Source organism: Bombyx mori, chromosome 19, assembly GCF_030269925.1.
Source record: "Bombyx mori chromosome 19, ASM3026992v2".
Classification (NCBI taxonomy): domain Eukaryota; kingdom Metazoa; phylum Arthropoda; class Insecta; order Lepidoptera; family Bombycidae; genus Bombyx; species Bombyx mori.
This window is the reverse complement of record NC_085125.1, coordinates 5,819,917-5,847,364: the sequence shown is the minus strand read 5'-3', so window position 1 is coordinate 5,847,364 and position 27,448 is coordinate 5,819,917. Positions and strand designations below refer to the sequence as shown.

General features: G+C 37.8%; 2 protein-coding genes and 1 long non-coding RNA gene across 20 annotated transcripts in view; 2 read left to right on the top strand and 1 right to left on the bottom strand.

Moving 5' to 3' along the window:
• Positions 1-25,444, top strand: part of LOC101746167 (dystroglycan 1) — a 91,231-nt gene extending 65,787 nt beyond the window's left edge. For 6 of the 17 annotated variants that reach the window (XM_062673981.1, XM_062673979.1, XM_062673983.1 and 3 more), the window contains 19 exons: positions 579-738; positions 2,012-2,158; positions 3,609-3,776; positions 5,435-5,599; positions 6,314-6,427; positions 7,678-7,833; positions 9,804-9,944; positions 11,874-12,110; positions 12,656-12,802; positions 13,576-13,896; positions 15,117-15,256; positions 15,758-15,898; positions 16,272-16,623; positions 17,424-17,642; positions 18,135-18,305; positions 18,672-18,913; positions 19,454-19,827; positions 22,559-22,730; positions 23,532-25,444. In XM_062673981.1, coding sequence (XP_062529965.1) covers positions 634-738; positions 2,012-2,158; positions 3,609-3,776; positions 5,435-5,599; positions 6,314-6,427; positions 7,678-7,833; positions 9,804-9,944; positions 11,874-12,110; positions 12,656-12,802; positions 13,576-13,896; positions 15,117-15,256; positions 15,758-15,898; positions 16,272-16,623; positions 17,424-17,642; positions 18,135-18,305; positions 18,672-18,913; positions 19,454-19,827; positions 22,559-22,730; positions 23,532-23,646 — 3,627 coding nt within the window. In that variant the 5' untranslated portion in view covers positions 579-633 and the 3' untranslated portion in view covers positions 23,647-25,444. The remainder of the gene's footprint in view (positions 1-578; positions 739-2,011; positions 2,159-3,608; positions 3,777-5,434; positions 5,600-6,313; positions 6,428-7,677; positions 7,834-9,803; positions 9,945-11,873; positions 12,111-12,655; positions 12,803-13,575; positions 13,897-15,116; positions 15,257-15,757; positions 15,899-16,271; positions 16,624-17,423; positions 17,643-18,134; positions 18,306-18,671; positions 18,914-19,453; positions 19,828-22,558; positions 22,731-23,531) is intronic. The other 11 variants (XM_062673986.1, XM_004933357.5, XM_062673987.1 and 8 more) reach the window with 5 other exon arrangements.
• On the bottom strand, positions 20,121-22,467 carry LOC119629975 (uncharacterized). The gene is made up of 2 exons (XR_009975681.1): positions 21,776-22,467; positions 20,121-20,665 (listed from the first exon to the last, which is right to left on the bottom strand). It is a non-coding gene; the product is annotated as an uncharacterized LOC119629975 (long non-coding RNA).
• A 455-nt stretch (positions 25,445-25,899) lies between the features above and the next one.
• LOC101744729 (angiogenic factor with G patch and FHA domains 1) overlaps positions 25,900-27,448 on the top strand; it is a 50,057-nt gene continuing 48,508 nt past the window's right edge. For both annotated transcript variants that reach the window (XM_004933426.5, XM_021352733.3), the window contains exons 1-2: positions 25,900-26,260; positions 26,334-26,699. In XM_004933426.5, the coding sequence (XP_004933483.1) occupies positions 26,084-26,260; positions 26,334-26,699 (543 nt within the window). In that variant the 5' untranslated portion in view covers positions 25,900-26,083. The remainder of the gene's footprint in view (positions 26,261-26,333; positions 26,700-27,448) is intronic.

Below are 27,448 nucleotides of genomic sequence, written 5' to 3'. Positions count from 1 at the left end.
AAAATCTTTCGCATTATTCCTTTATGTTTCGTGGGGTTTTATAAATGGCTTTCTGACTTCCTAATGAATAATGGTGTCGAATATATCAAACGTTTTTTTTTTTCAAAGATGCACCGACCGGTAGACACGACATCCAAGCAAAAAATAATTTATGAAAACGAACTATTATGTGCAACTATTAAAGCACAATTTCCTGCTAGAGAACGAACGGGGCAATGGCGGTATAACCATACACACCCGTCAGGACAACCTGTACGGAAGAGGCGTCAGAAACCTTGGGGATCAAATACCCTCTAAAATGCTGGTGCAGAAGGCAACGGGAAACCACTGCACTAATTTCCCACGAGAGTCATGAGCAGGTTGTATCTGACTGATGCATGACCACGCCCACTCTGTCAAGAGTGTACGAATAGGAAGAAGAAGAAGAATTAAAGCACATTATCCGGATTATCAGCACATTATCAGCATTATCCGGATATAGTATTCCGATACAAAACAAATCGAACAATATAAACATTCAAACAATATGCGATCATGTTTACAAACGATGTCATTGTGTACACGGTCTATTGTTTCAGATCATCAAGATGAGTTTATGAGAGTTGTTGGGAGCATTGTGCGTGAGTGTTGAAGATGGGGTGCGCAAGGTACATCGCGTGCGCGCTACTCTTGCTGTGTCCTCTTGCTCTCAGTCGGCACGACGACGACTTCGCTTTCGACAATAGCGAAGAATTCCAGGTCAGTGGATCGCTCACCTAACGAAATTTGCGTACCGAGCTAAATCATTTCAACCGAATCACTAGTGCGGAAACATTTGTTTAGTCGTTCTAAATTTGTAGAGGTTTCGCAACGTACTTGATCAGTGGAGGCGTATTTTAATGCCATTTGCGAAATGTCCAATAGAAACTTTACTAGTAATATAACAAAAGCCAACAGGTAAAAGATTTTATGTTAATGCCGTTTTGTTTCAAAATAATTATAATCAAATAAGTTGTCAAAAATGTTTCTAAGTCTCTCAAAGAAAGTGCCACCCCAGATCCCAGGGCACTCTAGCTGCTAAAGGTGTGATATAGCTGTAAAAACTGAAGATCACGCTTAACTAGAAAGTCGAATTAAACATTTTTTCTCCCGTACTTCTTATTTAAGATATAAAACCAAATCAAAACATTTGTTGTTGTTGTATATAAAAAACCGTAATTTTTTTTTAAGAATTTTACATAAGACACGTTTATAACAGTATTAATATCAGCGATTGGCTATTCATAACGTTATAAAACCTAAACAAGAAAACAAAGAACAATAAAGTAATTATACGTAATGAAGGAGCAATAACGTATCCTCTTCCGTCAAAATAAGCCATGGTTTTAGATTATGGAACGTATTAGTCATAGCCACCATGTGGGTGTTGCATGCACTTCCCACTGCAATAAATCATAGCCAGAATAGCTTTGTTAACTGTCTTGGAATACTGATCGCCTTGGTTGCGTATTGCGTAGCCACATCCGCAGGTGCCAAAATTCGCGACGTATGAATTACCGTTAGTTCCATATACAAGTATCTATGCATTCTCAATCGTTGGTATGTAAAAGAGTCATTATATAATTGAACGTTTGTGAATTTTTAAAACTAGAAAGAGACCCATACGAATTTTTTTTTTGTTTCTGCATCTTGTTGTCATGAAACTGTTTCTGTTTTGTTGTTCAGGCTTATTCGAATACATGTAAATATTTTGAAAAAAAAAAATCGATTTATTTTTAATTGTGACACCTGGTGTTAAGTGGTTATCGTAGCCCATAGAAATTAAAGATGTAAAGGCCGCCACTCACCTAGGGATATGAATTCTAAAATTCAGTTCTTTAGCACAACGACTGTGAAACCCTTCGTAACTCTAATACTTGCTTGTCAACAAAAACAGACAGAGCGGTGGTACCTACCCGTGCGGGCTCACAAGACGGTTTCTACTGTTTTGTAGTGTATTAGTGAGTGTGCGACTTATTAATAACATTTTCAGGTTGAATTAACGGCAAACCACTCAGAGATAGCTAAGAATGGCCTAAGGAGATTATGGGGTGTACCCGACACGTTGGCCTATGTAGGACACCTGTTCCGCATGGAAATCCCCAAGGAAGCGTTCTCCGGAAAAGTTGTTGCTTATAAAGTAAGTTTCAATCAGTAAAAGAAATTATTCAAAAATCGATTTTACCAAGTCGCTTGATAGAAACTTTTTTGAAGTGAAAACTTCTTTAGAATCGTTGTGATTTCAAACCGGATGCAACGGAAAAAACGACAGGTAAGAGACACAAATACAAAAATGTGTAGGATGAAGCCAGCAAAGAATGAGACAGAAATATACATACTATTTAATACAGCGCCATCTGTGAGATTTTTTAATACTGTGTGTATGAAAGCTCTTGTAGTGAATTTTAATTTAGGATTATACGTAAAATTAAAATATCAATTCACAGAGGGCGCTACCTTACAATTATTTACTAATGATAAAATTTTACATATACTTAAGACGTTTAGGATAATTGTATTTTAATTTTGGAAGGTTTCACTTCTACCACGTGTGAATTGCACACATTTTGTTTTTTTTGTTTTTTTTTAATGATATAAGTAAAAAAACCAATGACTGTAAAACAAAAATTATTTCGAATTTACGTAAACGGTAATATTGTGGAAATTACAAATTACATTACAGTACATTTTAATTTCCCCAGTTATTAACACTGTGTGTAAAGGAAACAGCTGTTTAAACTTGTTTGTACAAAGTTTTGCTGCAGAGTACAAAGAAATCTTATACATTGTATTTTTATGTTGTATTAAGAACACAAAATTTCATTACTTCACAACAAATTTCATCAAGGTTACGTAGCAACAGTGGAAACGTAGAGAATTTTTATTGTGTTTCAACACAAACACAGGTCAAATTACATTACATCTAATTCCAATACAAGTATAGAAAATTGCCATGTCTTCATTTCATTTCATGAGGTCATTCTACATATAAAATATTGCAGATTTAAGACAAAATTTACGTCAATAAATTAATGCTATTGTTACGTAAACAATTTCATCTTTTAATCTAACTTAACTCTTATTTCATAAACAATTATCGAGTGAATTTCATAGCTCCAGAAATTGTCTAGTAGTGATTTTCAAATATAGAAAGTGTTTGGGCGCTACATAGTTTCGCGCTACTGCTACTGCGTTAACAAATTATGTCTATTGGATCTGAAAAATTGCTTACTGATGATTACATCTTAATTAATTACTGAAAAATTCAATGATGAGACAAAATTTCGAGCTCTCGTTCTTCAAGTACTTACATCAAATCAGCAAAGGATCACAGCTCGGAAATACGGAGCGGATCGACTCGATTTTCCACAGACAATCAATAGTTAGCTAATCTCGTTTGAGCTCTGCAGAATGAGCAATCTTAAATAAGACCAGATAAAGTCCTTTGCGCTTTCGCAACTCGGACGCTAGCTTCTAGATCGGAGCTTATTAAGCCATACACGAACAGCCATAAGCTCAAATGGAATACCTTTGCACCGTCTCTTTTATAGAAAACATTACACTGACATGTTTTTTTTTTGTTTGTTAAGGTTCGCAGCGACCACGGGAGGCGTACACCGAACTGGCTGGCGGTGGATTCGAGGCACGGTCTTATTAGCGGTATCCCACAGTACCAGGACATTGGAACTCACACATTCACCGTCACCGCTCACGGAACTACCAAAGGACTCACTGCAACCGATTCATTCACTATCGAGGTTTGAAAATAAAAAGCGCGTGCAATTCATAATTTGGATAAACTTTAAAAAAAAGAATGATTTTGAACTTAAAACTATAGGTAATTTTAGTTCGTGATGTATTTAAGAGTAGTAAAATAAATGGGAGCGATTCACGTCTTCTCAGCGAAATATATTTTTTATTTTGGAATAAATTTTTTTATTGTTTTTATTGTTAAGTGGTTATCGGAGCCCATACAACTTCAAACCGAAACGCATTACTCCTTCACGGTAGAAATAGGCAGGGTGGTAGTAGGTACTACCCGCGCGGACTCAAGACGTCCTACCACCAGTAACTAAGCAAATTATTATTTTCCTTCACCGTGGAAGTCAATCGTGAACATTTATTAAGTACGTATTTCAATAGAAAAAAAAAAAAAAAAAAAAAAAATTGGTACCCGCCTCCGGGATTTCAACACCGGTGCATCGCTAGATACGAATGCACCGGACGTCTTATACTGTAGGCCACGACGACTAATACAAAACAAAAAAAAAGTATTCAAAATTAAAAGTCATATAATCAAACCCACGGACAGAAAAAATATCTAAAAACTACCTACCTAATGTCAAGTATAATAAAATCTACAGTCGTATATTTTTACACAATATACTGTATGATAAAATGATACAACAGATAAATGTATGTAAATATATGCGTGGATGCATTTCTGTGTGACACGGAACCTTGCAATCAAATTTTCACCAACTCACTCACTTACTAGTAATTGTTGTATCATAATTAAATTTGACAATTGTGTCCCATTTCTCATGACAATGAAGTAAATACAGTAGTATGAAGCCGGTCTAATAAATACTATTACTATTATTAAAAAAATTCTCATGAATATTAGCAATCCCTATTTTTTACTTAATATTATGTATTCGTAAACATTTTTTTTTTATTTTTTTTTATTGCTTAGATGGTTGGACGAGCTCACAGCCCACCTGGTGTTAAGTGGTTACTGGAACCCATAGACATCTACAAAGGAAATGCGCCACCCACCTTGAGATATAAGTTGTAAGGTCTCAGTATAGTTACAACGGCTGCACAACCCTTCAAACCGAAACGCATTACTGCTTCACGGCAGAAATAGGTAGGGCGGTGGTACCTACCCGCGCGGACTCACAACAGGTCCTACCACCAGTAATTACGCAAATTATAATTTTGCGGGTTTCACTTTTATTACACGATGTTATTCCTTCACCGTGGAAGTCAATCGTGAACATTTGTTGAGTACGTATTTCATTAGAAAAATTGGTACCCGCCTGCGGGATTCGAACACCGGTGCATCGCTTCAACACGAATGCTCCGGACGTCTTATCTTTTAGGCCACGACGACTTCAAACATGATTGATGTGCAAATATTTTATGATACGGATTGTTTGTTTTTTATCGATACGTGATATAAACTGTTTATTGTGTGTTATCGAACGATAAATAATATTTATTGTTTATAAATGAAAAATACCAACAACTCGATCAAATTTTTACCATATCATATTATTTATATCAAATATATCAGATAGTTTTTAATGTATTTAAAATGCATATTTTTCATATTTACTCGAATAAATTAAATATTGCTAAATACAATTACTACGCTATTTTTCATTAAATATATTCGTAAATAAAATTTCAGGTGAAAAAGGGTGAAGACAAACCTCATTCGAAATACGGGACGTGCATCGGAGATGAGAACAGGCTGGTTCTCCTTATTCTGGTTGACGGAGCGTTCCACAAGATCGTGCCTCGACAGAGAATAAGAGCCCTGATGCAACTCGCAAACTTTATGGCTCTTGATGGGGTAAGTTGAAAATTTAATTGAAAACAAAAACTTATTGTTTATATGAGTGGACGAGCTCACGGTTCAACTGGTATCAAGCGGTTACCGGAGCCCATAGCCGTCTACTACGTAAATGCCGCCACCCACCTTAAGATATCAGTTCTAATGTCTCAGATCTTACAGTACAACGGGCTTTTACAGTCGAACCGAAACGCATTATAACTTCACGACAGAAATAGGCAGGGTGGTGGTACCTACCCGTGAGGACTCACAAGACTTCCTAGTCAAATATTGATTGTGCTTTGTTTTGCTACAATATATTTTCATTATGCTTCCTATGAATGTTGTGTTTCGTGTATATCAAGTTCGTACATAATTTATTTTTATTTTATTTTTGTTTAATTACTAGCTGTACCCGTCCGCTTCGCTGGGCATTTAAAACGCTCATATAAATATTAGCCTATCCATTAAGTACATGTATTTTATACATGGATACCAAGTTTCAAGTCAATCGGATGCATGGTTCAGTAGTTATAACGGAACATCCGTAAAAACCACTGTAGATTTATATATTAGTATAGACTTATTTATTGTTAACATAGAAGTAGAAACACTCATAATTTGCATCTGTGCTGTGCTGTGCCACTACGTATTTAAACGACAGAGGACCTTCCAACGCACGTTCTCGAAAGTTCTTCGACGGCGTATATGTATTCATCCTTTTTTTTTTAACAGGACGAATTTTGGATGGAACCTTACAAGACTGAAACGCATCCGGACACGATATTAAGCGGAATCGGTTCTTCATTGAGGAAACGAGGCGATGCCACAACCGCCATATATTTGAACGTATGTATTTATTCTTCGGTCTGACTTAAACCGAAACGGGAATCTGCTTTGCGGCAGAAATAGATATTAGCTTCCCCTGTAGGTTTACAACTTTTGTTTCTTTTAGAACGAGTCAAATTTTCTACGTTTTATAGTTAGTGTTCGTTTAGTGATTGAAATTGGAACTTAAACATTGAGGCTTGAGATTAATTTTATACGTTCGATTTTTTGCTTTTGTTTTGCTGTTCAAGTTGAAGCTTGAGATTAATTTTATGTGTTTGATTTTTTCTTTTGTTTTGCTGTTCAAGTTTGGAAGGGGAATATTTTTTATTTTATTTTGAAAACAGTAAACTTAAATACTAGGCAATAGCTATTGCAATAATAGTTATCATACTAAAAATACCGATTGATTAACAAAACAAAAATGGTAGTTAATTCTTTTTTTTAAATTCATAACATCATAACAGATCTGGACATGAATTGTAGAAAGAAATGCAATATTTTAAATTAATTAAATCCTTAAAATATTTTAAATTAATTAATTAAATCCCTATCAGGTATTCTTTAGTAAAATGTTTATTTAAATTATTGATTAAGAGAAAGCTACTAAAAATACAAGGATTACTAGAGCGATTATGACAAAAAAACGACACCTGAGTTTAGAAATGAGAAAGAAATTAAAAAAAAATGTGTAGGTAGTTCTGATTCGCTATAGAAGCGAAACCGTCAGGGACTTTTTGGCGGGAACGCGAGGAGTGAAGTTGTGTGATTTGTTTTATTTTGTCTATTTAGTGTTCCTTCAGGTTTAAATGTGTAATAATGGTGGTTTATTAACTGTTTAATATCTGTGAAAGTGCACAAATGTGGGAAAATCAAACAAAGCCGCTGGACGTAACTTCTCGGGATCCTCCAAAAAGTCCACTGAAAAAATCTCAATAAATGACCACCATTTTACTGATATCAATTCATTCATCCAATCAATCATCAATCAATTCATCCAATATCATCTCATTTCATTTAATGTTATCCCAGTTGATTAAGGTCTCAAATTATTCATCTTCATTTCATTTCCCTCCATATTATCATTTTTCATAAAATTAAAATAAGATATGACTTAAAGGTCTTAGTTACCAGGTCATAAAATCCCTCAAAAAAAAAGAAACCATCAGGAGTATTCTGCATACTCAGTTTCATCGAGTTTCTTCAAATCACAGCGGCGCTAAAGTAGTAGTCCTCTTTAAAAAAGGCATTTTAATTGTAATATTCGACAGGTCGGCTGCGGGAACAAGCTGTGGGATCGGCACAAGGTGCTGGTGGCGGGGCTGCGCGAGCAGTCGCGCGACGGAACGCTCGAGCAGCTGCTGCGGCTGCCCGTCATCGGCTGGAGACTCCTGGCCGTCAAGCCCACGTTCAGAGTCAAACGACAGGTAAGCAACGGGCCGGCTAACTTCGGTGAGACCTTTGAAGTTTTCGAACGTTTTCAATCTGGTTTTAACCGGATACCGGAGTCCATAGACATCGCCGTCCACCTTCGGCCCCGAGGTTGCTGTATGCCATTGAAAAATATGCTTCGCGTCATAAATAGATAGGACACTTTGACAAACAGTTTGGCGATTGCCGAGATATTACTATATATTTACGGATGAGTCAACGCGTATAGTAACGAATTAAGGCAAAAACTACATTATTAATTATACACTATTAATTAAATTATCTAAGCGTGGGTTCTAGGCTAATGATAAATTAATGATGAAAAAAAAAAACTTGCGTCAGTCCTTGCTTTTTGGTCACATAAAGATTACCAAGTATCGAGGAATAAAAACAAATACCGCCAATCAGGGTAACTTAAGCTTTCCGTTTAACATTAGCCCACTCACTCACTTTTATATCAATTTTTTTTATTTCCAAACGGGATACATTTTACGATAGACTTTGAAATTTTTAATTAAGAGGTTTATTATTGAACGAAGAAAGCGCGCCAAAATTTGATATTTGTCAGCAAAACTTTTCTTTCTTGAGGTTGATTGTAAAGTGGTAGGGTGGATAACAAATAAAACATCGCTGCAAAGTTTTTTATATTCATACTCAAAAGTTTCATAGAAGAGTAAGTTTGTACTTTTCATAATAACTAAAGGTTACAGATGTAGTTTTAACAAAAATGAATATGATCTATATTGCCGTTACGTGTTTGTTTTGATTTTAATTCGTTTGATGAAGATTTGTGCTAATATAGGTAACTTTAACCCGGGTTAAAGTTAAAATTAAGCCGAAGAATGTGTCAAGAACCTGCTCAAAAAGCCCTTCAACAACTGTTAGAAACTTCCACGGTGACTAAGCTCCCTATTACTCGTTCTTTATCACCTATTCCTGGTCGTTCGAATATAAAATCGACATACTCAGTCGACCTACCCACCAATCATCTTCCATCACCCACCGCTGAATCCTCATTTAATATTGAAGCTACCGTCTTTCGTACTCCACCACCTACTAACGATATCTTATCACTCATGGATCGTGTTGCATCATTATCTGAGCTATTAGATTTGGATACTGGATCATGGAATTGGGTGATTAACCGCTGTAATTATTTTAATTCTACAGAAGGATTATAACTTTGTTGCTTTTTTATAATTATAACATGTCACGTTTTTCTAATTATGATGAATAAAGACTGATTTGTAATAATAAATAGAAGATAAATAAGTTCCTATAAATAAAGGTCCTTTTCAAACGGATATTAAATTTTACTGACAACCCTAAATTCAAAGCTTATTTTTTTGGTAAACATCTGTCATAAGATGGCGACCTAATTCATTTATTTATAAAAGAGGATCCAATGTTATCATAAGGCTTTAAATGTAAAATTACTCAAAATTGTATTGCCAGTTCTTATACTGGCAAAGTTACCCCGCTCTCAATATAACATTGGCCCACAATGTTTTTGTCAATTTTGTGAGATTTGCACTCTATGCTCATACAAAATCATTTAAATTTCAATTGTAAACGTTTAAAACCCACGGAAAATCCATATTTTTTATTAATATCCAGTAAAACTAAGACAATTCATACAAAATTGTTCGCATGGCGGGATAAAGTTACCCCCCAGATTGACGGTAATTATACACTATTAATTAAATTATCTAAACCTGGGTTCTAGGTTCATGATAATTATTGATGAAAAATATACTAGCGGCCAGTCCATGCTTTTTGGTCACATAAAGATTACCAAGCTTCGAGGAATAAAAACAAATATCGGATTTTTCGTTACGTTTATAAACTTTATTTTAATGAAAACTCGTATACGAGATTATGTTTTGCGGGCCATTGACCAGAAGACCCCCCAACCCCCCTCCTCCGTGCCGATAACATGCGACTGTATTGTGTTAACGTCGGGCAGTCCCCGATGGAGGGGTCGGGCGACATGTACGACGCGGAGTACGACGGCGACGACGACGCGGACTACAGCGGCTACGACGACGACAACGACGACCTGAACTTCGAGGACGCGCGCCGGAACGATGTCGGCGTACCGGAGCTGGTGAGGGGCCTTGAAATACTGTACTATACATATAGTTTGTGACCCCTGGACGGAATAGACAATCCAATCATGTTCCGAGTCACAGTCGTCGTTGTCGCGGGTCACTTTATATTGGTGTCATTTCGAATCCATCACCTATTTCTGTCGTAAAGCAAGTAATGCATTACGGTTTAAAGGGTGAATCAGCCGTGGTACTATACAAAAGATGATGTCTTTAGGATGTCTATAGATTCCGGTGACTACTTAACACCAAGTGGGCCGTGAGCTCGTCTACCCGTCTAAGCAATAAATAAAAAAGAATGGAAGCCCGTCTGTCTATGAACGAAATTAAAAAAGTTACTACATTTTTATATAAATGTCTTATAAATAGTCAATTGCATTTATTGATTAATGTATGAATTGTGAAATGTTTATAATTTCAAATTTGATCTTATATAAAATGATACTTATGGACGTATAATGAAAGTGTGAATATCTATTGTCAGCTCACTCTATAATCATTTTATCGATGAATGAGATTATATTCATGATTTCATTTACCTTAGCCTCATACATTCAATGGACAATATAGAACACCTACTTAAATATTAATTGAGATTATTTAAATTTAGTTTTTGATTCCGATATTCGCGAGTCGTAAACACATCTCACCTTTTTATTAAAATTAAATCGTGTTTATAATAAAATAAAATAAATATATATATTTTGATTAAAATATTAGATAAATGATATAAAAGCGCTAGATTAATCTGTGAAAATAGTTTTAGTTAAATTAAAATTTATTTATTGAAAAAACCTCCGCCGCAAACTATGAGACATGATCAATGTTTCTAGTTACATTACAAATACTTAATATTCATAATTACTGTTAATCTCAAACAGAAAAAACGTAACTATGTGATATTTTCCATTGAATAAATTGATACATCAATGCGTAGTCATCCCACGTATATTATGAATGCATCTTGCACTTACACGTCGTCACCTCACTATCGTCATCCATAGAACGTTAATAATATCACCAGCATGCCGAATGTTTATTCTATGTTGTGTCTCGAGCAGAAAACCAAACTCCTATTCAAATTCAAATTCAAATTCAAAATCATTTATTTCAACTTAGATGTCAGTATGACACACTTGTTGAATGTCAAAATACAAATCAAAATGTTAACTCTACCACCGGTTCCAAAAAAAGCCACAGTCCTGAGAAGAACCGGCGAAACAAACTCAGCGGGCTTTTTTTCTTGTTTTTTCTCAAATATTTTCTTTTTTTTAAATAAATAAAATAAAATGTAAAATAAAATAAAATGCTATAATATAGGACCACTCAGTTCTACACGTTCAAATAAATATTATTATACATAATATTTTTTTCGATACTCTCCACTGGTAAACTGCCTTTAAATCTAAGCTCTCAGTTTTTCATCATCACACGCTCTTATATCATTCACGAGCAGTCACATATCACGTATTCACGTCATTGGGAGGATCAACGAAGCCCCTTTTGTTGGCTAATGAATAATCACTTACACGCACATTCATATCCTCGCATAGCCCCGTGCCCTGAAAATGAATCTGTGGGTCCGGCGAAAAGGTGTGAATCCGTGCTACGTGATAAAACAAAATCGGACTTAAACGCCTTAAAATTAAAGTTCAGGTTGGAAAAATTAGGTCACTCTTGTTCATTAGACACATAGCAATAAAAGAGCTAGGTGGGTATGTGAATAAATGAAACGATCAGTTTTTAAAGCTAAATTTTGTACCGGGATGTAAAATCTAAATTACTTATTCCAAACACATTTATTCCCGGGCCCTTTCTCGCTAGACCCACATTGAATGAGAGGGTTAGGTGGCTAGGTGTTGAGCAGATCGTTCAGTTATAGGGTGTGAGTACTAACAGTGTGTGTGTGTCGGTGCGCGCGCCGGCAGGTGGAGTCCCCCCTCCCGTCCCCCGCACACCCCCACCGGCACCACCACGGCGAGCCACACACCGTCACCGACACGTTTCAGACCGAGCCCGCCACGACCACGACCACGAACTCTCCCCCTCCCCCCTCCACCGCTACCTCCCTCTCTCCGGTCCCCCCGACCACCGAAGACCACACTTCCACGCGCGCCGAAGAAACCACTCCCGAGACCGCGTCTACTAATACATATACCACGGAGGTTTGTCGTAACCTGCTGACCAGCTTTTGTGTGTTGCATGCAGTCTCTGTATTGGCATGGTTGTTACCTGCGTTACGTATCGTGCACCCGGCCCAGTAGGAAACCCTATTGAATAACAAGTGTCGGTAGCTAGAAAGAAAGCAGGTATTATGAGTAGATTTGTTCGTCTTTAAACATTTTCAGTTGATTAAACTATTTTTTTACAGTACCCACGTGATGCGTAATTTCTTAGTGTAGCTAGTTGAATTGCTGTTGTTTCTTGTAAATATAGCTTGAAATTATACAAATTAAGACACAAATTATTACTTAGTAATTTTGTTGAAATGCATATGTATTTATAACCTGGCTATATTTTCTATTTTATACCAACTTAAAAAGCGGATACCGGTAGCATGATTGTAATTACACTTTTTTCTTCTTTTCGTTGTTTTGGAGAATCGATAAATGAAAGTGAAATTTTTATCACAAGAAAGACACATTTCTTTTGTCATAATACTCCAAATGTGGTGCTATAAAAAGAAACTACATTCGATACGCACCAACAGGACGAAGACCACGACGTGAAGATAACGCCTTACTCCGAATCTGCTTCGGAAACAAACAACATAACGTTTGTGCCGGTGTCATCGAGACATCTAGAGGACGTTGCCATTGTGCCAGATTACATTCCAACCACGACGGAACCGGAAATGGTATTTAAATATATATTGTATAATAATTATTTTTTGTATACCTTCAGTACTCGCCTTAACTGTGTAGTTGAACTAATGTGTGGAGGTTTTGATGATTTAACACGGGTAGAACTAGTTTGCGTTCACAATACATTCTCTGGTTAACTAACTGACTGACGGACGAGTAGACAACGTAATTTATTATGCCGTAAAAATGTATTTATACATTGTAAATAGATAATTATTAAACATACTAAATTTGTACAGTAATTACTTAACTAAAAAAAACGGTGTACGTGCAACTTGGTGCACGTGAATGAAGTGAAACTTCTTTTTGACTTTCCGTATTGTGGCTTTCTTCATTTTTCATCCTTAAATTTGATTGCTCTTGTAATAGGGAATGCTGTGTATAAGAGTTGCATCTCCAACATTTTTATTATATATTTTTTAAATTATAGATAGAAAAATTAAAATATGTATTTTTTTTAAGTACTTAATTAAAATTTTGGATGCTACTTATTGCTAACGCTCGCGCTGGCCTATAACAGGTATACTACGCGCATGCGTTGGAGTGCCACGCATTCACGTTCGCTGTCTCTTTCTATTTCTTCTCCCCAGGAGCGTTAAACGTTTAACGCAACCTTGTTGGAAGTCGAATTAGAAGTTTCACTTCAAAAAAATATAATTGTAGTAGATAAGCTTCGTAACGAATCGAACACAACACCGCAGTCCACCCGTTGTCTTACCGTCCACACTCGCGACACATCGTGTGAGCGTCCGCATGGCACTTTCAGCAAACCGTTATGATACGCGCGTCAAACGAACTGCCGCCTTTGTCGTCCGAGTCGCCCCCGACCGTGACGTCACAGTCCCCCGAGCCACCCACGCAGCCGATTACCACATCCTCTACGACGACGTCTACGACCACCCAAGCTCCGGCCACGACGCCGGTCACTGTTCCGGTTACGACGCCTGTGACTACGCCGGTGACTACGCCAGTCGCTACGCCGCCGCCCACTACGACGACCAGCACTACGCCGATGACCACTGTACCGACAACGGTACCGACTACAACCGATCCACCAGAAACCACTATACAGGAGGTCACCAAACAGGTCCGTAGCACAGTTTGTAAATAGCGTACCAAGGAGACTTATGTTGTGAGTATTTTTGAAGACACGATGTAAATATTGAGTCGGTCATTTGAGAAAGAATTGCGATGAAGTTTTGGTTTTGTTTTGGTATTTATTTGGTTTTAACACTAACCTCCAAAATTTAATTAAAATTCTAAATTAAACTTCACTGGGCATCGTTTGCATAAAGTGCACGTTAATTATGCAGCCATCACGAAAAGATTCATAGAGTGTACATGATTAATTGAGATTGCCGTAGGAGCCCCGTGGTTCGTCAGGAACGTCGACCTCCATGACGACCTGGACTTAGAGTCCATCAGTAAGTATCTACAGTCGGCGTCGATGCGCCACTTCGATAAAGCGGCACGACACGAGAACCCTCTCATCGTGGCCGCCGGTAACTACATTCCCGATCCTGCGGACAGAATGGAAAGCAGTCGACGTCGCCCAAAACACGTCATCTCGGATCCTCCCGATCCACTAACGGTGCTTTTAGGTACTTCAAGCACCGGTCACCGTTCTCGTCGAACCCGTCGCTTGCGACGAAGGGCTCGATGAGTAAATTAACTCTCAGACACAGCCCACTGAGTTTCTCGCCGGATCTTCTCAGTGGGTCGCGTTTCCGATCCGGTGGTAGATTCTGCGAAGCACGGCTCTTGCTAGGGTTCGTGTTAGCAACGTCACCAGGTTTGAGACCCGTGAGCTCACCTACTAAAGTTAGGGTTACGCTGACATAGCCCCTAGGGCTATCAGCTTAGGTATGAAAAAAAAGAAAAAAAAAAAGAGATTTCGGGACGACGTTCAGTGGTCTAGAAGATCACTACCTGTCTAAAATCTGACTAAGGAATACTTGAGAGAACGGACAGCATCGTTGTCCGAGTATCGGACTGGCTAACTGCGATCGCCTACCTTAGTTGGTTGGGTCCCCCACCCTGGCTATTTCGACAGCCGGTCACTGACCTGAGCGCACGTAACAGCTGATTTTCTAATTGCGTATAGTAAAAAGTTATGATGTCCAACATCATAAGAATAAGCACGTTATAAGAAGATTCTCAAAAAGTGTTAATCGTGTTACCGTTTCAGGAAACTCGTTTTATCTCGAGTACCTTTACATTATTTTTAATACAAACTATGTTGAATATTAGTTTGAAAATGATTTTTATTAAGTCGTTTATGTTAATATTATGATTTGTATAATTCAGGAGTCCACTGTGACGGAGGGTAAGAGCACAATAATTGGTCAAACCACGGAGACGGTGACCTTCGCGATGCCTGTCAACCAACCACCGGTCCTCAAACATCACATGAAGAAACTCGCTATAACTGCTGGAAAAGCCTTTAGGTAAGTTCGTTTAAAAAATTTGACAAGTACAATCAAAGATCCACTATTTTTGAAAATCAATCCAATGTTCTTTGAATGTAAAAGCAAACATTTTTTTTAATACGACCGACAGTACATGTCATATATATCTGTCGCTATGATATTTTAGCGATATAAGACACTTGACTGGTTTTCATAGTACGAAGGAGCGCCGTGGCGTATTGACAAGTCACTTGACGGTTATATTTGGTATCGTAACGAACTCGAGCGACTCTCTCTCTCTCTCTCTCTCTCTTTCTCTCTTACACTCACTCTCTTTTCAAGGATACACGAAGCAACTCGGACCTCTTAGCCGGACTGCTAGTTAATTTACCTTCAATTGTAATTAAAGACTCAATTGTAAAGTGATTTTGAATCTACGTCATGAACTCTCCACCAGAATACTGTACTGATTATGGCTGTGCTGCTAAACTATCGTCTTATATATATCTGTAGTACATATTTTTTTTATTTCTTTTTCAGATACATAATCCCCACCGATCTGTTCATGGATCAGGAGGACGGGAGCAACTTGACTTTCACGATGTACGAAGCCGAAAACGTCCCCTTAAGCAAAAACTCATGGATACAATTCATACCGTCCGACCTTGAAGTTTACGGACTGTAAGTTTAAATTCCCTATATAATATATCAGAATAAGTAAAATTAACAACGCATGTAAAACTAAGCAATTGTTTATTACATAACAGTAACTGATTCCACAAATAAAAAATGACTGGTGGTAGGACCTCTTGTGAGTCTGCGCGGGTGGGTACCACCACCCTGCCTATTTCTGCCGTGAAGCAGTAATGCGTTTCGGTTTGAAGGGTGGGGCAGCCGTTGTAACTATACTTGAGACCTTAGAACTTAAATCTCAAGGTGGGTGGCGCATTTACGTCGTAGATGTCTATGGGCTCCAGTAACCACTTAACACCAGGTGGGCTGTGAGCTCATCCAACCATCTAAGCAATAAATAAAAATGTATAAACTCTTTCAGACCGCTGGAAGCCCACGTCTCACGTTGGAACTTCATAGTGGAAGCTCAGAACAGCGCCGGCCTCAAGGCCCGGGGCCCGCTAGACATCACCGTGCAGCAACACAAGAGCGGACGCACCATCAACCACCGCTTCATCATGCAGTTCACGCTGCTCAAGCAGTACAATAACGCCATCGACTGGCAGATAAGGGCCTTGGAGGGAATAGTGAATCTGTTCCGGGACACCGACATGGACCATCTGACCGTGTTGAACGCGACCCAAACGGGAGATCTCTGCGAGTTCGTTTGGACGAACGATACCCTGCCGAAAGACGCGGCCTGTCCTATGGATGACATCAATAGACTTATGAAGGTTAGTGTTGTTAAAAATTTTGAACTTTTTTTTTTATAAGCTGGTGTTCCCGGACAGGATATTAGACCAAAGTATAAGAAAGTAAGCTGAAGTGGCAGTGGGCTGGTCACATATGTCCCAGAGCCGATAACCGGTGGAGTAGACGTGTTCTGGAGTGGAGACCGCGAACCGGCAAACGTAGTGTAGGACGCCCTCCTGCTAGATGGAGCGACGACCTGCGCAAGGCAGCTGGCAGTAACTGGATGCGTAGAACCGAAGATCGGGTTCAGTGGCGAGCTTTGGGGGAGTCCTATGTCCAACAGCGGACTGCCGCATGCTGATGATGATGATAAAAAGAATACATTATCATCTGTTTTTGAGACGTGTGCAAGTTTTCAAAGCAACCAGTTAACTTGAAATTGGTAAAAATTCTATCAAAAGATTCCGTTACATATATAGATAGATATCGCATTGTTTTACACTATGGGAATGTTAAATTAATAAAATTACATTAACAATTTACAATTCATCAAACGAATTTTCGTTCAAATTAATTAAGCGTCATACATACGCGATTAGAATTAATTACCGCCCTAAGGTGATTAAAAAAAATGTTTATTTTCAAAGTAAAGCAAGCTAGCAAACATACGTATACATATTGTCATTTTTGTAAGTTCATTTTCTCGTTCACTCGAAATGTATGGCAATAAGCATATAATTTGAATAGTTACATTGTGTGCAATAGAAACATATAAGTTTTTTTGCACACAATGTACAATTTTTTTGTTTTCGAACGTTTTAATTCGAATATTTATTGACAGATAATGGAGTCTGAGTCGGAGCCGGGTCGCGGGTCCCGCTTGTTGTCGCGCGCCATGTCCCCGGAGCTGGGCGTGCGCGGCGTGCGGTGGGAGGGGGCGGGGGTGTGCGCCGCGCCGCCCGCCACCCGCGCGCCCGACACCTACCCGCCCGTCACCCGCAACCAAGTCGACCACATCACTGCCTCCGCCGGACACCTGCTCGTCTACAAAGTGCCCGAGGTAAGAGCGTCGTACCGGCGCTAGAAGACTGGGAGTACTTTTTTTTTGAAGTGAAACTTCTAATGCGATTTTCAACAAGGTTGCGTTAAACGTTTAACGCAACCGTGGAATAGAAAGAGACAGAGCGAGAGTGAATGTGCGGCACTCGAACGCATGCGCGTAGTATACCTGTTACAGGCTAGCGCGAGCGTTAGCAACGAGTAGCATCCCATATTTTAATGAAGTATTTTAAAAAATATTTATATTTATTTTTCTATCTATAATTTAAAATGTATATAATATAAATGTTGAAGAGTTCGCATCTCTCCTACACAGCATTCCTTATTACAAGAGCAATCTGATTTAAGGATTAAAAATGAAGAAAACCACAATAGAAGAAGTTTCACTTCATTTACGTGCACCAAGTTGCACGCGCAGCGTTTTTCAATGGAGACGTCCTGTTTTGTTTGTTGTCCGAATGTTTGTTTATTATTTTTGTTTCACTTTGCCCAGGACACATTCTTCGACCCAGAAGACGGAGGCACCCGTAACCTCATACTGTCGCTACGGTACAGCGACCGCACCGAGATCCCGGCCGGGCACTGGCTACAGTTTGACGCCAATAACCAAGAGTTCTACGGCTTGCCCACTACTACGGACGAGGGCAGCGTTTCTTATCAACTGGTAAACAGTCAATATAATCAATCAACAGTAGACCTTCGAACTTATATGTCAAGATAGATGGCGGCATTTACGTTGTAGATGTCTATGGGCTCCAGTACGACTTAAAATCAGGTGGGCTGTGAGCTCGTCCACACATCTATGCACTAAACAAAAAAAATTAAAAAAAAAACATTCAACTTAGTATCTCAATTCAAGTAGTCTACAAATAGAGTTTGTTTTTATTACTTTGACATCTTGGGTTAAAAATTAATTTACAATTCATAACCGATTTTAATCATGTGCTCACTTGTTTTTTTTTTTTATTATCTTAAAAATTGTTAATTGTTTCGATATTCTTTTTTAAAATTAGATCTTTTGTTTTAATAGATTGCTGAAGACTCCAGCAAGAAGACTGCGTACGACAGTTTAATAGTGGAGGTCGTGAAGGCGCCTCCAATCCGACCCACGGTCGAGTTCCAGATGACCTTGGAGTATCCGTTCTTGAAGCTCGCCTTCAACGCTAAAAACAAGCGTAAAGTTGTCGAGAAGCTCGCCAACCTGTTTGGACAAAAGGAGACTGATAATATTAGGATACAAAGCATTACCAATAATCCTACCTCCATTATATGGTAAGTACTAGCCAAGTTCACAGTTATTATTTTGTAAATTAGTAATACCAAACAATGGATATCTTTGTGAAAACATCCGTCCAATAATAAGGATCATTCAGTTAAATAATTTTACAATACCGATTTTCTAGCAATTGTCATTTATATTTTGGCCACGTATCACATCATCGGCTGATATTTGCTAAAAAAATATTTTACAGTTTTTTTAGTGCTTAGATGGGTGGACGATCTCACAGCCCACCTGGTGATAAGTGGTTACTGGAGCCCATAGACATCTACGACGTAAATGCGCCACCCACCTTGAGATATAAGTTCTAAGATCTCAAGTATAGTTACAACGGCTGCCCCACCCTTCAAACCGAAACGCATTACTGCTTCACGGCAGAAATAGGCAGGGTGGTGGTACCTACCCGTGCGGACTCACAAGAGGTCCTACCACCAGTAAAAAGTATCCATAATAAGTTATGAGTCTTCAATCGAATGGATTTCAATTATGATAGATTTGAAATTAACTAACTATTATTTACATATCGATTACAGGTACAACACTAGCTTGCCAATGGACAGATGCCCGAAGGCGGAAATCGAGCAACTCCGCAAGATGATCATCGTGGATGATCGCGGCTCACGAGGAGGCGCTCTCCGCGAAAACGTCGATCAAGTCTTCGACAAGGACTTCAAAGTGATGTCGATAACCCTCAACCCGCTCGGCCTGTGCGCGGAGCAGAACACCAAAGTATCGAAGGTCCCACCGGCGCTGTACCCCGGCGCGCCCAACTCGCAGAACAGCAAGACAGGCAGCGCCGCGGAGCAGAGCTACCTCGTGACGTTCATCATCCCGGCCGTGGTCATCGTGTGCATGATACTGCTGGCCGGCGTCATCGCCTGCGTGCTGTACCGGAGGCGGCGGACAGGTAACACGTTCCGTTTGATCCCTTAACCCTTGGACTGACGTGTAGGTCACCGGTGTCCTATGCGGCGCACTGAAGTACATAATATGCAGATATTTGTAAAAGTGCGCGCGGAAGCGCTAGTCATCTCCTGAGGTATGTGGCGGGGTAAGACGGGAAGGGCGTGATTGACAAGACGCACACGATATTATATTTAAGTGCAGATAAATCTCAGAATAACATGTTAGAATTAATGTAATGGGTACCTAATTGTAATATTGTATTTTTCTATTTCTTGGTTAAACAAAAAATGCATATTCAAGTGTTTATCATATTTTTTTATTTACGATACAAAACAATTTTATAAGCAAATTAACATTTCTTAATAAGAAAATAAAAAAAATACGCTATCACCGTTATAGTACATTATAAAAAAAAAATATTTATCTATTTTGATTTTTTATCAACAAAAACTGATGAATTTTCGTTCGTAACACCCCGATGTCGAAATCATCAATGTGGATTCTCTTTTTTATTTCTTTAGATTTTCGTAGAGAAGTAACACATAATTCTCATTACGGTCTAAGAAAAAAAACTGTGCACATTGTAAATTACATTTTACACCGGTCGTGTAATTGGCGGACCCATCTTAGGATGTTTTATCTCGTGTATGCTTGGAACAAACTGGCAAGGACAACTGTATCGTACAACCGCCGCGGTGGTCGACGGCAGACTGAGTTAGCTTGTCTACCTCCCCCGCCCTGCCGCTCACATACCTCAGGCGGTGACTAGCGCTTCCGCGCACACTATACTAAAACGCCGGAATATCTAGTAGACTCTGGGAAAGACGAATCCAAGGATACTGAAATCGAATGTATTTCTGAGAGACCTAAAAGACTAAAACAAAACTTATCCTTAGGCGCCTTAGTAACAGAAATCGGCAATATTACTTCAATGCGCCGCGTAGGGCACCGGTGACCCACACGGCAGTCAAAGGGTTAAACGAGAGAGACCGTCATCTTACTTTAAACATTTATTTTTAAACCGACCTTCATGAGACTAAATTCAAAAATCAAATCAATCAAATTAATGTTTTCTAAATTCTGTAGGAGGTGACAATTCCTGACAATGGCCAGGTGATTGTAACACCACTTGTCGTAACACGTAACGTCGTCGAACGCTTGTATTTAGCGATCATTTCATTATTTAGGCTCGCTTGTTTCGCTAAGTTGGAGTTCACTAAGTACTATAAACTCACGCGTGTGTGCCGAAAGCTATTAAGTAATCGAGACAGTGGAACATCAGGGTGAGATCTATAAAGAGTAGCTACTTTGTACACTTAGCTGATGTTGTTCTAATGAAACTTACAAAAGCATCGGGGTTTGTTAAAACCAACACGGACTCTCGTAATCACATCGCAATGAGATTAAAAACTATTTACTTGACTAAATTGTCACGAGGCACTAGTTATCGTTCCCTTGTATTTATTGACGTTTAAAATAGATTAACGTCATTCGCTAATGGTAGGATGTATTGTAGGCGCTTGTGGGTGTGGATTCTCCTCTCTGCTACGTATTTCCGCGAAGCATTCAAAGTGTATCTGAAGTCATTCGAGAGCTTTTGTTAAATACGTATTTTTTTTTAGAAAAATTTGATACGTGCTTGCGGAATTCGAACACCGATACAGTCGTACTGCCCGATACTAGTACACCGGGCGTCTTAACCTCTAGACCACGACGACTTCTGACGTATTCTTGTCTATAGCTCAGCTAATGCGTAGCGCGATATAAATGTCAAAGTTAACTGAGTTCGCTTTATAAATCTCATCCTTTATCATAAACATTAAGATGAAAGTAAAGAACACTAAATAAAAAATCTAGGAAACAAGTTCCAATATTCATTTACACGGTTCATAGTCGATGCTACTTTAAGATTAGGTCATCTAGTAGGTATATTGTATATATGTATGTACCTTGCTTTTTTCTTAGTTGTTTGTAATGTTTTTTTTTGTAAGCTCACTCCACTCGCCAATGCTAGTCAGTAACATTGTTAATGCTATAAATAGGTTTTAGATTAGTCTGTAATGAAATAGAAAAAAGATTTGTTTCAGATATAATAATATGTGTTCACAAAAATGTTATCTTGTCAAAATTCTTGTCTTTGTTGTCTCTAAACTTTTTTAAAGTAATAAAGTGCGTGATTAAAACACTTAAGGTTTGATCTCGTGTTTATTTTACTAAATTCTTGATTGATTCTTTCCTTATTGTAAGTTCGTTGAAAATTAAATAAAATTATTTTTTTCGTGCGATTTATTAGATTCGTATGCTGCCAGTGTTTAAATAAAAATGGCTCCCTTATACATTGGCAACATTATAAATTAATCCTAAACGAAAACATTAAGGGACTGTGTGAATTCCTAAAAAAATAATAAAAACTTGTATTTAAGAATCTAAAACATTTCTAAATAATACAGAGGCGAGGAAAATTTTATATTCGAACTAGCGACCCGTCCTCGATTCGCTTCGGAAACTGTAATTTATTATTGATTTCTCCACTATTTAATGGACGTTATTATACATATAAACCTTCCTCTTCAATCACTCTATCTATTATAAAAAAAACAGCATCAAAATCCGTTGCGTAGTTTTAAAGATTTAAGCATACATAGGGATATAGGGGCCGAGAAAGCGACTTTGTTTTATACTATGTAGTGATACTAAAGAAATGTGGTTGTAAAGTTTATAAACGCGAACAGGTAAAATGAGTGTCGGCGACGAGGAGGAGCGACAAGCGTTCCGTTCGAAGGGCATACCCGTTATATTTCAAGACGAATTAGAAGAACGTACAGACACCGAACCTATACACAAAAGTCCTGTTATAATGCGCGAAGAGAAGCCGCCATTGTTGCCGCCCGCACCGGACTACAGGTACTTGTAATAGTCTGTAAGTAGTTCATCATACCATGTCATAATATTCTAAATAATTCTCTACAGTTAAGAGACATTGAAAATAAATATAATGAATTTGGTAAAATGAAAATAAGAAATAATGTTTTTTGGCCAAAACACCCAATAATCCCTTGGCAGTAGAGGTATTTGCTATTCGTAATTATAAACAACAGCTCACATAACTTTGTTCAAATAACTATTATTGGACCTTTCCTTGTAGTAGTATGTTACTGCATTTTCTCTTATTGTGTTTTTTTATGTGTAGCAACACTATATAGTGTCCGTTACGATCACTGTTATCTTTTACATCTGAAACGTGGCTATGGAATCACGACCATTCTAAACTAAGTCCCTTAAATTTTGAAGTCTTTAAAATTGTTTTCATTTGAATTTTATATAAACGCCTTTCTCATAATTTTTGTTACATTTGTTAAATATTAAATTTATTTAGTAGCACGATATGGTGCAGGAAAGTGATGTGATTTGTATGAAACTATTGTTATCGCATTAAGCATCGTTTTGAAGGAGTCTTTATTCATTTAAAAAAAAGGGATTTTTGGGATGGTTTTCTTTTTCATATCAACCTACATTACGTTCAACCCATACATTTGTGTACTTATTAAATAGAAGCATTTAGGCTGTTAGAACGTAAAATTGTCCGAGGGTCCATTAAGGGCCGTAGTGTTGCCCCTATTTACTCGCTATATCTGTAATTTACATATTTCTTCGAATATATTATATAGTATACGCGGTTTTTGTATGATTTAATCGAACTTGCAGATCGGGCGAGGATGCCCCGTACCGTCCGCCGCCGCCATTCGCCGCGTCCCGCACTCCGCCGCGACCCAAAGCCACACCTACCTACAGAAAACCTCCGCCATACGTGCCCCCATAAAATCACTCCACCGCCATTTCTTAGCTCGTAATGTAGCCGCGTTCCAATTATAATTATTAAGGGTCGCCGCACACGGGCCACAGGCCACAACCACAAAAGCCGCCCCGGCATCTTTCCTGTAATTTTTATACATTTCATATGTAGCGTGTGGCGAGTCCATATATAGAATGTATGAAAACAATAGGTAATATGTCGGTGGCTGCGTTTTATGGTTGTGGCTGGTGGCCCATGTGCGGCGATACTAATGACTCTTCCATATCTGCGCGACGAAGCTTCGATTATTTGCGACGTCAACTAAACTCTTGAAACTGTTAGTTCAGTGATCGTGTTTTGTTACTTCCATATCTGCGCGACGAATTCAACTAAACTCTGCAAACTGTTAATTTAGTGATCGTGTTTTGTTACGTGACGCTAATGCCCTCTCCCTGTCCCGCTCGCTCCGTCGCTCTGAACGCAGATGTGGCTGAGACAACATCCTGAATCAAATGCGTCGTTAAAATCCTATGAGAGCTTATCGAATCACATTGGAACCGGTACGGTAATCATCATTGAAAGTGTTTAAGACCCGCTAGTCGAAGCAATTGAAATCATTCAATACATTAATAATTTGAATCGCTTAAAATTCTGTAATTAGCGTTAATCGAAATTGCATTTATATTAAATTAGTAAGGAAACTCATATCGTTAAAACAAGGAATTGTGAGCAGTTTTTTTTTTTTCATATATTATTACGAATTTCTTATACAAAAGTATATATTCACGAATTAGATCGACAGTAGTTGTAACGTTGTGATGTTTCGGTGTTTTCACGCTGAGTATTTCGATATATATATATAAATAAACGGTAGTGGAATTTGTTGGAGTAGACAATGTTACGTTAGCTCCTAGAATAAGGCACGGTTCCGACAAATCGACTATTTAATAACTCTTAACTCGTAACGCGAATATGGATTGTGGTACCAAATAGTTTAAACTTGCACTGCCTAGAGTACATGCGTGACTGTGTCAATTACAATAAGCGAAACGACTTATTTATTTACTATTCGATTTGAATGACAATGAATTAGTGTATTTGGCTGATCGAGTGCCATTGTTTCGAGAGTTGTTTTTTTATGGTAATTAAAATTAAAAAAACATATCGGAATGTAACGTTTTAGCCTTTAGCGTAGATCTTCCATACACTATGTTGATATATCAGTAGAGTTTGCATTAATACGGGACTACGTTATCGAATTCTACATTGTGATAACGAGTCCTTATGAAATGATTTGTCGTGAATACGCTATATACAATGCATGGGTTGTTCAATATTAGATGGTTTGTACACTATGGAATACAATTAACTTAATATTATAATAAAATATACAACTGACTTTAGTTTTAGGTTACTAGTAGATATTTTTAAGGATGAAATATCATTTTGTACTTGTCTAATTATTACCATAGATGTAAGGTTAACAAATTGTATAAACTATAGGCAACTATCGAACGAAATGAGCTGATTTTTTTCTTATTATTTCTTTGGATGTATTTTTATTTGTACTCTGTACTCGTTTAGAGTTTGGCATTTATAGATCTTTTTAGTGTTTACATTATGTATACAATTATATGGATCGGCTTAAATCGATTTTTTTTGTTCTTGTGTAGATGTACTTAATATTGTCCACTAAAACCGTACCATTTTCATTATTTGATAGTTATGTACCCTCGATATATTTTTGTTTCATGCTATTTTCCATTATACGCACATGATTTATATAATTAATGAGCTTTTAATTTAAATAAAAATTAATAACTTTCTACTTCTTTTAATCTACATTAACCTATGTTTCTCTAAATTCTCCTTCATAGACTTCCCAGTTCACGGGTCATCTGATGTCCAACAAATACCCAGAATGCATACCTAGATATGTTATTAAATATTTACATGGTATTTGAATAGGTCGTGTAGGGTACTATATATAGGTCGTATCCTACTTTTTAAACTGAAACGCATAACTGCTTTGAGGCTGTGTTATTAAAAATTGTGCAATATGAAGTTAAAGATGTTAATTGGGAAATTAAGAACCTTAGTCTCAGCAAAGAAGTAGAGGGAATTTACATTCTAGGAATTAACTTGTCCGAGAATAGACACTTCAAGAATACACAACTCTCAGAGCAACATTCAAAATGAAAAAATTTTTTTTTTTTCGACCTCTTGCGCCAACAGATGTGGCTGTATGCGTAATATTCCTTTTGCCAATCCAATGGACAATTAGAGAAGCTGTCAGACTTGTCAAAAATTAATAATATTGGCCCTTGTTTTCGGTAAATTAAAATTTTGATTATTAATATTTTCATTACCACACACCTTGGGTATGTGTTTAATACCTATTCAACTATCTGTGTAAAATATAATTCTAAAATTTGTAACAACCAATTTTGGACAAGAGGGAATTATGGAAGAACAGTCTTCAAGTTCTAATTTACAGTCATCGAAAATGCAATTATTGGAAAGCTTACGAATTTCTCTGAAACGACGACCACAAATGATTGAATTGATCATGAGTATGAGAAAGTGTATTAAAAAGAAGAACGTTGTCATAAAAAAATTAAAACAATGTTTGAAAGAAAAGGTGAGATAAAAAAATCTAACTTTTTTTGAATGATACAGAATTTCCATGGTTATGTTTCAATATTTATCTCCAGAACGTCAGAACAACATCCATAAATGCATCTTCTCAAAACAACGTGTTCGAATTGAATATTCCACACAGCAGTGAAAATGAGACGCCAACCTCAGACAATGACAACCAATCTTTAAAAAATACCAAGTCCACGCAAACACCTAAAGTAAAAACAAGCGATACTGCGACACAAATGGAGACAATGAAAACAAAAAAATGTGAGGAAAGCCTAGAAGCGGGATGGAATTTGCATGATGGTTCAGGAGAGATGTCTCTTGCCGAGCAAGTGAAAGAGGTGGCCCAGACTGCCTTGCAGCAGACAGGGATGGTGTATGTTGAGTCAGCAGGCATGTACTACGATTACAAGACTGGTTATTATTATAATTCTGTAAGTTTCCACTATCTTCTTTAGTAATATAATTTATTTTGCAAAATGCTAGTGTCAGTATTTGTAGTACAATTTGGTTTTCTGAGTCAGCAGGATTACATTTGGTCAGAGTATGTACTATAACACGATTGACTAATTCAAATATATTTCAATATTATTATAAAAGTATAGGATAATCTTAGAGTATCATTAAAGTTCAAGAGTACTAACTTTTTACTGTCAAGTTGGTCATGAGATTTTCTGCCGACCCTAGCTCACAAAAAAACCAATCAATATAATTCATCACCTTTTATAAAAATGTTCCTCTAGGGCATATTGTCTACTGCCCACCTTGAGAATAAATTATTTTTTAGCGCCCCTAATTTTTCACCTACTTACAATCGTCTATAGCGAGTGCTCAGTCGTTGTCTAAGAGCCCTCCTAGATGAAATTACAAATCGCCTCCCAAGCCTCTACACAACGCACCCTTTTTTTCTGGGTCTCTTACTGCCCCCCTTTAGGCCTGCAGCACCCACAAGGGGGCGTTATTGCCCACTTTGGAAAAGGCTGCTCTAGGGGTATATGCATTCAGCTTCATGGCTTACAAATAAAATGGCCATTGTGCAACAACAAAAAAACTAAGAGATTGTATCTCAGCCATCTTGTTAGGTATGCGATGGCCGGCGTCGCCCAAAACACGTCATTTTGTATCCACCCGATCTACTAATGTTGCTTTTAGGTACCTCAAGCACCGGTCATCGTTCTCGTCG